Raw genomic sequence first — 15,237 nt, forward strand, 5'->3', positions numbered from 1 at the left:
TTGGGGTGGTGTGTTCATATAGCTAAATGGGAGTATTATTCAGTGTCACAGACATCGTCTGATCCCTGAATTGATGAAGAATGGATGATGCCTCATCAAGAGCGATAGGGGATATTCTCTTTTACATTTACTTTGAAACCCTGCACTTAGAGCAGAGCTTATAGACTTGAATATTTACAGAAGCAGGCAAAGCGGGTACTGATTGCATCTTGGAGTCCCTGTGGGACAGCTTCTCCTAACTGTTGCCCTATTACCATAGGAGCATGTGTGGCCGAGTCAACCAACTTCCTCAAAGAAGCCAGAAAGACAATACTTTTTATATAATTACCTACTTAAAAACAGTAATACTTAAAAACATTTAAATCACTATAGGACAGACAAAACTTCTTGTGAGAACTTTCTGTTTGCAGACTTTTAGTCTAGAACCTTTACAGGAAAGTTTCTAGAGAGTGGAAAAGCATCTTGATGGCAAAGAAGACATTCTGGTGGCAAAGATGGTGGATGATGGTGGGAAATTTGCACAGTGAGGTCCAGCCTTGGAAACAGCCAGGTATTCCTTTGCTCAGATATGTGGCCACCGGGTGTTTTTTGTCTCCTTCCAAACAACTGTGCAGATTCCCTACAGAATCCTGAGAGCTTACGATCATAATTTAGGTTTTGTGTGTTTTCTGTGTCAGCAGAGTCTGTGCCAAGAAGTTTTGAACAGTCTTATGGTTGTAAGTGACCATTTTGGCAATGGATCCCTAAAAATTAATTCTATCTAAATTCCTGTGCTAACGTGTGTATTGTTGGGAGGGGACAGGGAGCTTTTGGAGGGGTGATGAAGGGCCTCAGAAGTTGGTACAAAGGGTAAAAATAGAAGGTGGAGAAGATAGCATTAATCTGGTGTGTTTTTTTTTTTTCTTTCTATTTTTATAGGCTGAGTTAAGATTGATAATTCATATGTGTTGATAAGGAAAGTGAAAAAATAGCACCTAAATATCCTACCAGGAAAGAAGGATGAAGCAAATTATGTCACTTAAAAATTTATGGTATTTTGAAAGATTTATAATATGAATACCTGACTATGCTAAAGTGCTACCTCAAAATATGACAAGAATGGATTGCATTGAAAGTTTCAACTATGCTAAAATAAAAAGAAAGATGAGTAATGAACCAGCAAGTTAATGCTGGTGGCTTCTAAGTGGTGAAATTATGGCTAAGTAAATAATTTTTTCCAAATCTCTATACTTTCCATATTCCTCAAATTTAAACTTTATGAATATATTTGTTATGATGGATATGTTTTCAGTGATATATTTCTTGAGAGGTGACTTTATAAATGTGAGTTCCTCACATTCATCCAGTCATAAAGTATTATAAGCCAGTTAAATTTCTCAGTTAAGTTTCCAATAAACACTTATAATAAAATTGAATAAAGTGATACAGTAGGAACCTTAATTTAAGTTTCACTCCCTAATTTTACACTATGTTTACATTTACTTTTTATACTAGTTTTAAGTTTGAAAAAAGATACTGAATTTTAAATTACCACCCCACCCCTATATTTCTTCAAAATTCTAATTAAAAATTATATGTTTGCTCATTTCTAAGAACAGATAAAAAATTGCCTTTGTACTTTTTGAAGCATCACTCTTTATGTAACTGCATTTCTCTTATGTAAGAATACTTAGGGAACATTTCTCCCAGAGCTCATCGTCTGGCAAAAAATTTATTTCTCTTGCTGACTTGATCTGTTTTTCCCATTTGTTTGTTTTTGCTTTACAGACCAAACTACGAAAGTTATGCAACCCATTATTTTCGGTCTTTGACCTAATGACTACGAAATTAAGAACTAGGTAGTAACTCTTCTTATATAATTTTCCTTCTCTATTCCTTATACCATTTACCATGGAATTTTTGTCTCTTATGTCATGTTAATGGGTTAAGTCTGTTCATAGCCATATTTATTTTTATTGAAAATTGCCTAAATCCTTTTGGGAATAATGTAAAATATAAAGAGAGTCAATTAAAATTTAAGAAATGAAAAGGATATAGAATGAATCAAAAGAGAAAAATAAAAATGATATTTTGAGACTGTATGGCTTAATCCATTAGTTTTACGCTTCATATTAGTAGTTAAATTATACCCGTTAACTTTTTCCTTTTCCAAAAGCTTTCAGCTTTTTCATGATCAAGTAATCTGGTCTCTCTCTATATATATTTTGGCCGCACCATGCAGCCTGCAAGATCTTAGTTTCCTAACCACAGATTAGTTCCCTAACCTTAATCGAACCTCTGCTCCCTGAAGTGGAAGTGCAGTCTTAAACACTGAACCACCAAGGGAGTTCCATGGTTTCCATATTTTGACAAGAAGACAACATGTGGTTGAGATAGATTGCTGAGTGACCTGTGAGGTTAACAGGAGGGATTATATCCACTCAAAGTGGGGACTGTTAGCAGTTTTTATGAGTTTTATTTGAGCAGTAAAGGCAAAAAATATTTTAAAAAAATTAAAAAGCTGCACTTTACAATTTGTGGTAGAACATAAAGTGGAAAATGTAGCAAAGGATTCTTTTCCCCAAACCCTTCCTTTTAACCAAGGTTTTGAAAGATACGATTGAAATACAACTTTAAGGCACACATTCATATGTGAATAATTTATCAGAATAAACCCAATTTATTTAAAAAGAATTATGTATATTGATCTTCCTGATTTTAGAAATTATAGAGTTTTTCCTCAATGTTATACCCTCCTACAATCCTTTCCATGGTTTTTGTAAGTTTTTGTTATGTGACTAAATGTAGAGTATAACAAATAAGGCTTTTTTGGTAGCTGTAAAGTATGACTTAGACCCCAGAAGCTTTTTCACTTACACATGTTAAAATCCCAACAGCTTCTCTGCTCTTGTTTCCATTTCTTTTTTTTTTTTCCATTGATTAAAACATTTAATTGGTTCTGCACACATGAGGTTAAATCCAATATAACTATAACATAAGTTCAGATCCAACATCAAACCTGGGTACAGCCACATGAATAAGGGAAAGAGACTTCACTTTTCTTTACACAGCTTCCACAGCACAATGCAGCAACTCAAGGTGATTGCTTCTCTAATTTGCTATAGGGACACGCACATAGGTAAGTTTTTGTTCCCTCAAATATCCTGGTATGGAGTTGCTTTTATATCAGAGTTTACAGTGACTGTGAAAAGGGGACATGTAAAATAGAAACCCCAATGTACTGACATTAATTTTGTTTGCATCAATACCTAGCATGATTTAGTCCTGTTGCACTTATGATCCCTGAGTCATTTAAAAATCAAATTCTCAATTTCAGGTTGTATGTCTAATAGAAAATTATAATTTTGCAAATAGAAAACTGAAATTAACTGTATAAAAATATTAAAACCATTGTATCCAACTTTTAACAACATGGTATCTTACTATAAGCCCATAGACAAGGATGCTCAGCCCTTCTAACTACTTACAGCATTCAGATGTTTCTGCCACAATACTGGGATACAAGGAAGTCATTTTGTAGTTATTGCCATAATATCTGTCAAATTGTGTAGACCATCCGTTGATGTCTCCTAAAATAAAGATCAGAGAACATAAAGGTTCAAGAATAGAAATATTTTGGAGTGTTGGGGAAAACAGGTCTTCTCTTTAAGATAATTTAATGACCTTTTGGAAACAGAATCTAAAAAAGTAGATATATATGTATACGTATATATATATATGTATATATATATATGGATGGCATCACCGACTTGATGATCATGGGTTTGGGTGGACTCCGGGAGTTGGTGATGGACAGGGAGGTCTGGCATGCTGTGGTTCACGGGGTCGAAAGAGTCTGACAAGACTGAGCGACTGAACTGAGCTGATATATACACATATCCAGGGCTTCCATGGTGACTCAGATGGTAAAGAATTTGCCTGTACACAACTAAATTGCTTTGCTGTGCAGCATAAACTAATGAGACACTGTAAATCAACTACACTCCAATAAAAATTAGTTTAAAATAAGAAATGAGTGATCGACAAACAGAGAAAGATCACCTGGGAGCTTGTCAACAAGGAGAATTTCTGGCCCCTCACCTAGAGATCCTGATTTCACAGGTCCCCTAATCTCTGGTTTCAATAGGCACTAGAGGTGATTCTTCACCAAGCAGTGTTTGAGCCACACATTTTAATTTTATATTGGAGTAAAGTTGATTTACAATGTTGTGTTAGATTCACGTGTACAGCAAAGTGATTCAGTTATACATATACATGTATCTATCCCTTTTCAAATTCTTTTCCCATTTAGGTTTTTACAGCATATTGAACAGTTTCATGTGCTATAAGTCCTTGTGTATTATCTCTTTTAAATATAACTGTAACAAACAGTACTTTAGATGTACTGAAACACAGCACACTGTTCTCAGCATCTTCATTTTAACTTCCCTCAGTCTCTTCAATCATGTTAGACTGATGTTGGAGATGGACGGCCATAGTTGTTAAATAGAAAAAGAAAAAATAACATGACCAGCATGACCTCATTCTTTTTTTTAAGGCACTGTGGTAAAATGGATAGTGTTTAGTGATTATCCTCTGAATGCTTACATATTTTCTCATCCATATTTTCTGATTTTGATATGAAACTTGTCTCATTAAAAAAATGAGACCAAAATCAGTAAAAAAAAAAAAAAAATCTTCATTTGGTGGGAGGGAAAAAATAATTTTTCCTCACGAAATTCCTCATGAACTTGCAGTTATTTTTGAACCTGAGACCATGAGGCCAGTCATGAGATGGAAAGGATGTGAGCTGGGGTGCAGGAGCAGCTTCTCTGTACCATCTGCAGAGGGTACCAGCCCTATCCCATGGCAGGTTGGGGATGGGTTTAAAGGGGATCCTTCCCAAAGGTACCAAGCTTTTTTCAGGATGCTGTTGGGACTCTTTAAGGATGCATAAACAAGAGACCCGAGTTCAATCCCTGGATGGGGAATATCCCCTGGAGAAAGGAATGGTTATCCACTCCAGTATTCTTGCCTGGAGAATTCCATGGACAGAGGAGCCTGGGGTTGCAAAGAGTCAGAGATGACTGAGGGACTAACACTAACTTTCAAACATATAGACAGGTGATAGAAGCGATAAAAGTTTATCTTATGTAAGTTAGGATTAAATTTAAGTCTGGCATCTATTTTATAAGTTATTTCTGCTGCGTATGTATAACTCAAACCTGAGATTGAGTCCAGATAGTGCAACTTTGCCTGGATTTGGTGAACCTAACCTCATCCATGGTTTTCCTTCTAATCAGAAGACTTCCAAATTACATTTCCAGCCTGCGCTTTATCTTGTGTAACATGGAGCCCGCTTACTACAAGCACCTTGAACACAACATTCACCAAATGGAACTCATTATCTTTCTCCATATAATCTTGCTATTTCTCCTAAATTTTCTGGATTGGTGAATGGTCTGCTCAAATCAGAAAATTTTTTGAATGTGATCTTATCTGATTACATATAATTTGTACAGTTTTCCTCCATCTCCAGGTTATTTTCTTATTTTCCATGGCCCATTAACTCTTTCATGAAGATTACATTTGGGAAAGGCAAGGTATTCTAACATAAGTGTTATGTACGCTTGTAAAACCAGGCTTCCTTTTAAAGTTTCACTAAAAATAAATTGGTAAGAAGAGATGCTATTTAAAGATTGTATTTATAGCTGTTTCCATCCTTTAGTATTACTTATTAGTTTGAACACTTCTTTATTATGAAGGATTTCAAAATAAACACAAGTAGCAAGGCAGTATAATGATATCCCAATGATATTTTTATGATATCTCAATGATATCATTATGATATCTCAGAAGGAGATGATTGATGGACCTCAAGTTTACCATTTGCAGACATCAGCTTGAGACTCCAACTGAGTGCCAGTAATTGGATGGACAAAAGATACACCCAGAAACAGCAAATCCCAGCGTCTGAACAACCAGGAACCAAGTGCCTTGCTGACCCTTGACATTGTGAGTAGAGTAACAGGAGGAAGGGAAGGAAACTTGAAAGACTGAGTTTGTTCAGGTGAATGGAGACGGTAGCTTGTTGCAACTGTGAAGATTTAATGCATCCTTTTTCTTTTTTTTTGCTCTCTCACCATTCAGTTTAGAATGCTTTCTCATTCTTCAGAAGCTGGTAACGTAGTTCTATATTTTCCAGACCCCAGGAAGTTCAGTTCTTACAGATAGATTTCTACCAGTGGGATGCACTCATGTGACACTGGAAGTCTGTAGACTCCATCTTGTGGGTACCTACTGCAGGTGGGACAGTTACCACTGTCCCAGCTTCCTGGGTAAAGAGCTGACGAGCCATCGTGGATGCTGCTTAATCTTGGGCTTGCAAGTATAGTAGTGTTTTCTCCACTCCTGCTTCTATGTTCTTTATAATGATTCTATAAATACATTCTTCTCTATGTGAAACCTCTTTTTTCTTAAGCCTCCCAAACTCCAGAGTGGTTTCTGTTTTCTCCTTCCAGAAGGGGTTGCAGATAACGATCTCAAGGATAATAACATTGGATTGGTTATCTGACCTGAATGGTTTTGAAGATAACAACAGTCCTATTACTATTAGAAAATTGTACTCTCATGGTCTGTGGCACACTGTGACAAAAAGTGTTGTTTAAAAGATCACTTATGGCTTCCTGGACTATGTGCCTCTTTAAAAGATAAACTCTGTCAAAGCAGTTGCTATGGTAACTCATCAGAATGAAAACGAGAAATGTCAAGTGTTGTGGAGTGAAATGACTATGAGGATAGCCCTGGAGAGATTAAAGAGAGAAAATAACAATCTCAGAAAATGACGTCATTAGCTCAAGAAGGTTCAGAGAATCAAGGAGCTGCCATAACAACCCTAAATAACCTTTTATCTTTTGGGACCTTAGGACTCAGATAGGACTCAAATCTAATGGGTTGCTAAGGTTACAACATTAGCTGAATTCACATTTTGTCCTTTCTTTTATTTATTTTTGAATGCTCTGGGTCTTTGTTGCTGTGCACAGGCTTTTCTCTAGTTGTGTGTGAGCTTCTCATTGCAGTGGCTTCCCTCGTTACAGAACACACACTATAGGGCATGTGGGCTTCGGTAATTATGGCACATGGGCTCAGAAGTTGTGGTTCCATGGTTCTAGAGCAGAAGCTCAATATTTGATTCATGGGTTTAGCTTCTCTGTGGCATGTGGGACCTTCCCAGATCAGGGATCGAACTCATGTCTCCTGCATTGGCAGGCGGATTCTTTACCACTGAGCCACAAGGGAAGCCCTTGTCCTATCTTTAAAGTGAACACTAGGACTCTGATTTGAAAAGAGAGGGACCCTGGGAATTGTAGTGAGACATTTGAGCATGTTCAATTGAATTTGCATCCCCCCAAATCCCCATCCCACTGAAGCTCCCTGGCCAGCATAAGCAGCTGTCTTCCCCTGTCCAATGAAGTTACTTGTTTGTTGGAGGCTTGCTAGTTCAGTTCAGTTCAGTCACTTAGTCGTGTCCGACTGTTTGGACCCCATGGACTGCAGCATGCCAGGCCTCCCTGTATCACCAACTCCTGGAGCTTGCTCAAATTCCTGTCCATCGAGTTGGTGATGCCATCCAACCATTTCATTCCCTGTCACCCCTTTTTCCTCTTGCCCTCAATCTTTCCCAGCATCAGGGTCTTTTCCAATGAGTCAGTTCTTTGCATCAGGTGGCCAAAGTATTGGAGTTTCAGTCTCAGCATCAGTCCTTCCAATGAATATTCAGGACTGATCTCCTTTAGGATGGACTGGTTGGATCTCCTTGCAGTCCAAGGGACTCTCAAGAGTCTTCTCCAACACCACAGTTCAAAAGCTGAAATTCTTTGGCACTCAGCTTTCTTTATAGTCCAACTCTCACATCCATACATGACTACTGGAAAAACCATAGCTTTGACTAGATGGACCTTTGTTGGCAAAGTAATGTCTCTGCTTTTTAATATTCTGTCTAGGTTGATCACAGCATTTCTTCCAAGGATCAAGTGTCTTTTAATTTCATGGCTGCAATCACCATCTGCAGTGATTTTGGAACCCCACTCCAAATAAAGTCTCTCACTGTTTCCATTGTTTCCCCATATATTTGCCGTGAAGTGATGGGACCAGATGCCATGATTTTAGTTTTCTGAATGTTAAGTTTTAAGCAACTTTTTCACTCTTCTCTTTCACTTTCATCAAGAGACTCTTTAGTTTCTCTTCACTTTCTGCCATAGGGGTGGTGTCATCTGCATATCTGAGGTTATTGATATTTTCCCGGCAATCTTGATTCCAGCTTGTGCTTCATCTAGTCTGGCATTTCGCATGATGTACTCTGCATATAAGTTAAATAAGCAGGGTGACAATACACAGCCTTGACATACTCCTTTCCCGACTTGGAACCAGTCTCTTATTCCATGTCCAGTTCTAACTGTTGCTTCTTGACCTGCATACCGATTTCTCAGGAGGCAGGTCAGGTGGTCTGATATTCCCATCTCTCGAAGAATTTTCCACAATTTGTTGTGATCCACACAATCAAAGACTTTGGTGTAGTCAATAAAGCAGAAGCAGTTGTTTTTCTGGAACTGTCTTGCTTTTTCAACGATTAAACGGATGTTGGGAATTTGATCTCTGGTTCCTCTGCCTTTTCTAAATCCAGCTCAAACATCTGGAAGTTCTTGGTTGAAATATTGTTGAAGCCTGGCTTGGAGGATTTTGAGCATTGCTTTGGTAGCGTGTGAGATGAGTGCAATCGTGTGGTAGTTTGAACATTCTTTGGCATTGCCTTTACTTGAGGAAAATAACTTGCCAGCTTTCCTCAGGCCCCTTCATGACCATGCTTCCTTGTCTTCCAACTTACAGCCCATCCCAGAAGACATGCAGCATTTGGAGCTAGGAAGAGAAGACTGACATCACAGAAGATCTTGCTCTTTGATAATGGCAGGAACCTAGGGAATTTGTGTGAGCACAGTTTCTGAGAGCACTGCACCAGGAGGAGGGACTCTAGGTGGGGCAAAGTGTTAATATGGGTTTCTGAATTCAGTCTGCTAGCTCAAGCTAGAGTTTGCAGATTGTTGATTGAAATCTGAATTCAATGTTGTCTTGGGCGAAATAAAGTTGAGCAACGGATGTGTGTGGATGACAAGTCACTGAAGGGATAGAGTATGAGGGACATGACCTTTGCATTGCAGGGCTGCAACAGATCCGTAGCGGATACTGTAGATTGACCCTTTCAACTTCCATTTGACAACAGCTTTCTCTGGTGTGTTTTTGCAGAGCAAGGTCTGAAAAGCTTACAGCATTTTGCATCTCCATTACAGCCAGAATTTGGGATGCACTCACACATATTTTGGGCTTCCCTAGTAGCTCAGTTGGTAAAGAATCTGCCTTCAAGGTGGGAGACCTGGGTTCTATCCCTAGGTTGGGAAGATCCCCTGGAGAAGGGAAAGGCTACCCATTTCTGTATTCTGACCTGGAGAATTCCATGGACTATATAGTCCATGGGGTTGCAAAGAGTTGGACACGACTGAGCAACTTTCACACATAGTTTGGTTGGTAGAAAAGAGGTAGTAGTCATTTTCCTGCTCTTCTGTCTAAACAGAGATGTAGCATTTAGAAGCGGTGGTGGCAGTGGCAGGGCATTGGGGATGTGACCAGGTGTGTCTCCATCTCTGGATAGGAGCATTGGTGCTCTGCTCCTGGATTCAGTGGCTATTTAGGGGCTATCGTAGGGGCTTTGCTGATGCCTACGTTTCCAGCCTGTGTGAGAATTTTGTAAGCATCTAATTTCTGTTTGAAATACCTTGAGTTTCTTGTATGAGAGCTTGATGGATATAGAGACTGGTTTAATTATTGAATTAAAACATGGTTTTAAGTGGCACTGGATATTTAACCATATGGGGGAACTCAGGTGGAATCTCATGAGTGAGAACAAAGCAGTGATTTTCTTTTTCTGAACCCAGGCACTTCAGTGTGGTCTGGTTCAGTGGGCTCCCTGCAGGAATGGTGGGGATAATTTCCAGCATTTTACTGCATTGCCCATATGGGTTCTGGGGGTGGGGTCAGGAGCCTTGCAGAATGCTCTGCTCTACTGGGCTCCAGAAACCATCTATTTCTTTCCTTGGTTGTCAGGTTTTGAAGTCTATGGCATTGGGTTGTTGCCCTTTCCTGAGCTAGCTGCATTTGATTTTTTTAGGCAAGTTTTTACTTTTAAAAACTGAGTTTATGTCTTCAGATACAAGAAAGGATGATACTGTGAGAAATTTAAATTCTCTGATTTTTTAACAGAGAAGTTGAATATTAGCTCTTAACACTGAGAGAACTGGCATTTAGCAAGTACATACTATACTGTATTACTACTTTTATTTTATTCTCATGGTATCTCTATTTGGTCATTATTGCTGGCTCCACTTACACATGGAAAAACTGATTCTGAGAAGTTTAAGTGATCTAAGAAAAAGAATTATTAAAACTAACTGAAGGATTAAAATAATAAAATTATTGTAATCATTTCTAAGCCCCAAATATGACTTAGTCAGCTTATATTCTTCTTACAGAAATTTCAGCTTTTATACAACATTGCTTTGAAATACGTAACTGTTGCTGTTACCTCTTGTTCTCTTGCCTGTTTCACTTCCATTCTACAGGCTCTTACATCAGCACTGTGTGGATTATACAAAAATTCATTTAAACGATAATCAGAAGCTGTTATTAAATAGCAGTTAAGTTCATCATTACTGTTAGCCATGGAATCAATGGAAGTACTGTGAATCGTTAAGGTATAACTGGGTTTCCCAGGCGGTGCTGGTGGTAAAGAACCTGCCTGCCAATGCAAGTTAGACATAAGAGATGTGAATTCGACCCCTGGGTCAGGAAGATCCCCTGGAGGAGGGCACAGCAACGCACTACAGTATTCTTGCCTGGAGAATCCCAGGGACAGAGAAGCCTGGTGGGCTATTGTCCATGGGGTCTCACAGAGTTTCGACATAACTGAAGTGACTAAGCGTGCATGCAAGGTATAACTAAAAAAAGTTTTAAAGTAGATTAATTTGCATACTGTGGTGTTGGAGAAGACTCTTGGAGAAGACTCTTGAGAGTCCCTTGGACTGCAGGGAGATCCAACCAGTCCATCATAAAGGAGATCAGTCCTGGGTGTTCATTGGAAGGACTGATGCTGAAGCTGAAACTCCAACACTTTGGCCACCTGATGCAAAAAACCGAGTCATTGGAAAAGACCCTGATGAAGGGAAAGATTGAAGGCAGGAGGAAAAGGGGTTGACAGAGGATGAGATGGTTGGATGGCATCACCGACTCAATGGACATGAGTTTGGGTGAACTCTGGGAGTTGGTGATGGACAGGGAGGCCTGGCGTGCTGCGGTTCATGGGGTTGCAAAGAGTCGGACATGACTGAGCGACTGAACTGACTGACTGAATTTTCATACTAATGTTATTGAATTTTATACATTTATAAATGTTACAAATAAAACACGTGGGTAAGAGAAGTCATTTGGCTCTGGATGTGTCAAGGCACTGATTATTCTATAGAAGAGTTTTTTTTGTATCTATAGCTGGAGGGTGGAAGTCTGAATGACTCAACCCCGCAGGCTGCCAGGGCCTGTCTGGGGCAGGGGAGGTGCTACCCATGCTCACGTTCCTGTCCTGACCCATCCACCCGGACCTCAGCACACAGCGATGGGACTCAGGTGACGTGACAGCATGGCAGAGCCAGGCTTGCTTCCACCGGTGGCGTCTCACTGCCGCTATGACATTCATAAGCCGGGAAGCTTGGATGACAGCCAGTAGATGTTGCTTTTCCTTTGCTCTGGTTCTTCAGCAGGTGCTATATTTAACTGAGATTTTACAACTGAACTGTTTCAATTTGCGGCACTTTTACCATTAATAGCTGGTGCAGTGCTTCACATCAGGGGCATTAGTAGCCTTTCCTAATGCTTTGTCCTTATCACTTCCTCGCCCTTCTGTTCTAGGGGTTCACCAAGAACAGAAGGGGGTTCACCAAGTCCAACAAATCTAAGTAATGTAGTTACTTATACTGCTTCTTTGCTCTGTCCCTTTCTAATCTTATCTTTTCTCTCCTTTTCTATTTTATTCTACCTCAACACACACACACACACACACACACACGAGAGAGAGAGAGAGAGAGAGAGAGAGAGCGTGCAAGAGCGAGAGTGCACAAAAAAGAGAGGGAAAAGAGAAAGAGAGGTGATGTGGAATTTGAGAATGCAGAGGAAACAGGACAAGACGGCTTATATAACATTCCCCCAAGTCAGAGCATATATTTTGTAGGGAGTTCTCTTTTTGAATAGTAACATCTTCAAACAAACAAGCTTTTTCATAATTAACATTTACCTTCCTTCCTGCCTTCCCAAAGCATTTTCTTCTTTCCACCCATTACTTCCTCTCCCCAGAAGGCAGGAATAGAAAACGTAGTCAAAATTGCAAGGTTGGAAAGTTAGCATTTTTAAGAAAACAGCTTTTGGCATATGTGTTTCTATATTTTAAATCCTATCTCCTGCATATTTTAAGGATGTATGAGACAGTGAGCAGAGTGGTTTTTCATGATTTAGTTATGATCCCACTGAAATTGATTCTCTGGTGTTTCTTGAAGCATCATGGAGTAAACTGCATGGTACTAAGAGGATGCTGTGTTAGGGTATATGGTTTCCTGTATGTGTGGGTAGTGAAATATGAACACTGTTGATCAGATATATATATATATATATATATATTTGCTAAAAATAGTTTTTTAAAGCTAAAAACATGTAATGATGCTCTGAATAAAAATGAATGCCATAGACCAAGAAAAACATGGTCTTGCATGCTGCATTAATAAGTATTTATTAATTCAATGAATGAATGAATGAATGGGTCTCTGTCCTGAAAGACACTTCAGAGAAAACCCAGTTTCTCTTACATTATAGTAAAACTTGGGAACTGGGGCTCTTAAGAAAAACACACATTTCCAGGCTTCTTTCTCTATTGGAGATTCTGATTTATTTGGTCCGTAGGGGGTCTGGAGGTCTATATTTTCTATCAATGCGTTGGGGGTTCTTCCAGCAAGTTTTGGGAGAACTACATTATGGAATGTTCTCTGATTAGAGCACTTCTTACATTATAGTGGAGAAGGGTTAGATTTAGCAGTGGAAAAAGCCTGTCAATCAGAATGAGCAGGTTCCTTTCGTTAGTAAAGTTGCTGATTGTTAATAAGGTTAATGCAAGTGGTCTGTAATTTAAGGGCACACTACTCATATGTCTTGTTACACTTATTATAATCTGCTTCATACTGTGACTATTTATATATGCATTTTATCTCATGAGAATATGATAGGAATTAATCTTAGCCTATGTATTTTTATTGCCTCAGTGACTTCTAAGGTACTTTTAATGTAGTTTAAATATGACTGTTACTAGCTCTCATAAATTACATAAAACAGTAAATTATTATTTCATCAGCATCAAATATTAGTTACAATTTAGTTTTATGGAAAAGTAGGTGAGACCCATCAACTTGAATTCTGGAGCACGCATCTCTCTCCTCCACGCTCTGATTGCCTGGTATCCTTGGTGTCAGGGGTGGGGTGGAGGGAGTGTCAAGAGATGAGGTCTGGAGGGAGGTGAGAAAGGTCTAAGTTTCTTGAAGGCACTGCATAATTTGCCACGGTGCTGTATTAGGTTGTCCTCAAACAGTTTTCCAGGATTCTCCTTGAGAAGAGAGTTTTGTGGCTTAATATGCTTGGGAATCCTGTACCCCCGCTTGGAATTAATAATTCAGGTTAATACGATGAAAGGAGAACTCAGGCTCAAAGAAATAACTTTAATTTTGTTAAACCCTTTTATGAAAGTAAAGTGAAAGTGCTAGTTGCTCAGTCATGTCTGACTCTTTGCAACCTCATGGACTGTAGCCTTCCAGGTTCCTCTGTCCATGGAATTTTCTGAGCAAAAACACTGGAGTCAGTTGCCATTCCCTTCTCCAGGGGATCTTCCCAACCCAGGGATCAAACCCAGGTCTTCTGCCTTGCAAGCAGATTCTTAACATCTGAGCCAGCAGGGAAGCCCAACCCTTTCATAGCACCATCTTTTAATAACTTTTGGGAAGTGTTTGCTTTTGCATTCGCACAAGACATGTCTAGTTGAGTGGTTTTCAGAGTGCAGATCCAGGATAAGTAGCTTCAGTGTCACTTGGGAACTTCAAAGAAAAGCAAATTCTTGAACCCTACGTGAGGGGTTTCAATTAGAAACTCTGTAGATGGGGCCCATGTTTCTGCATTTTAACAAGCCCTCTAGCTGATCTGATGTCTGCTCATGTTTGGAAATCACTGCTCTGGCTAATAAATCACTTTCAATAGGTTCTGAATTCGGTAATAAAATTGTCTGCATCAAGAAGTGAGTCATTTCAAACCTTTAACAAGTGTGTTATATACCCAAGATGCAGATTTCTGGGCCCTGCTCCTATGTACTGGAGCAATGTCTTTGGGGGTGGAGCTCAGGACTCTGCATTTTTCACCAGCCTGTGGGACCACCCGTGTTGCAGCACGATTTCCAAACCATCCTGTAGGTTTGCAGGGGCCACTCCTGGCTTCCTTTCAAGTAGGAATTTTGAATATTCAAAAGTTGAGGGATCTGTGCCTCTGTCTTATGAAACTGAAGGCATAAATCCTATTGCCTACAATGTATTCTTATTGATGAATGGATGAAAGAAGTGTTATTTGGTCAGTGATGTCCAGCTCTTCACGACCCCATGTACCATAACCAGTCAGGCTCCTTTGTCCATGGGATTACCCAGGCGAGAATACTGGAGTGGGTAGCCATTCCCTTCTCCAGGGGATCTTCCCAACACAGGGATTGAACTTGGCTCTCCTGCATTGCAGGCATATTCTTTACCGTCTGAGCCAACCAGGAAAGCCAGAATAGATGAATAGGTGGTTAGTTAATTTAGTTTAGATTTATGCCAAGTGGAACATTCTTGATTTCATATACTTCCTCGATTCTCAGCACCCATTCTAGGGAACACAGTGGAGCATCTTTTTCTCAGAAAATAATGATCCCTAGAGTAGAGGTGTCCTGCGCCATTAGAATGGACTTTGGGGTATTTAGATCTGACCTTCACCTGGTCAGATAGACCAATTCATCAAACCAGTAGTGTGAGAGCTCCTTGAATTTGAATGACAATAGTTTACTGGAAGAAATGGGTATGCCTCTTTGTGGGTACCTTTATT

At 39.4% G+C, this 15,237-nt stretch overlaps 1 protein-coding gene across 5 annotated transcripts in view; it reads right to left on the bottom strand.

Annotated features, from left to right (window-relative positions):
* The window catches only part of RXFP1 (relaxin family peptide receptor 1), a 128,366-nt gene that overhangs the window by 62,789 nt on the left and 50,340 nt on the right, over nt 1-15,237 (bottom strand). For all 5 annotated transcript variants that reach the window (XM_061384326.1, XM_061384325.1, XM_061384323.1 and 2 more), the window contains exon 3: nt 3,468-3,569. In XM_061384326.1, coding sequence (XP_061240310.1) covers nt 3,468-3,569 — 102 coding nt within the window. The remainder of the gene's footprint in view (nt 1-3,467; nt 3,570-15,237) is intronic.

This window comes from Bos javanicus, chromosome 17, assembly GCF_032452875.1.
Source record: "Bos javanicus breed banteng chromosome 17, ARS-OSU_banteng_1.0, whole genome shotgun sequence".
Taxonomy (NCBI): Eukaryota; Metazoa; Chordata; class Mammalia; order Artiodactyla; family Bovidae; genus Bos; species Bos javanicus.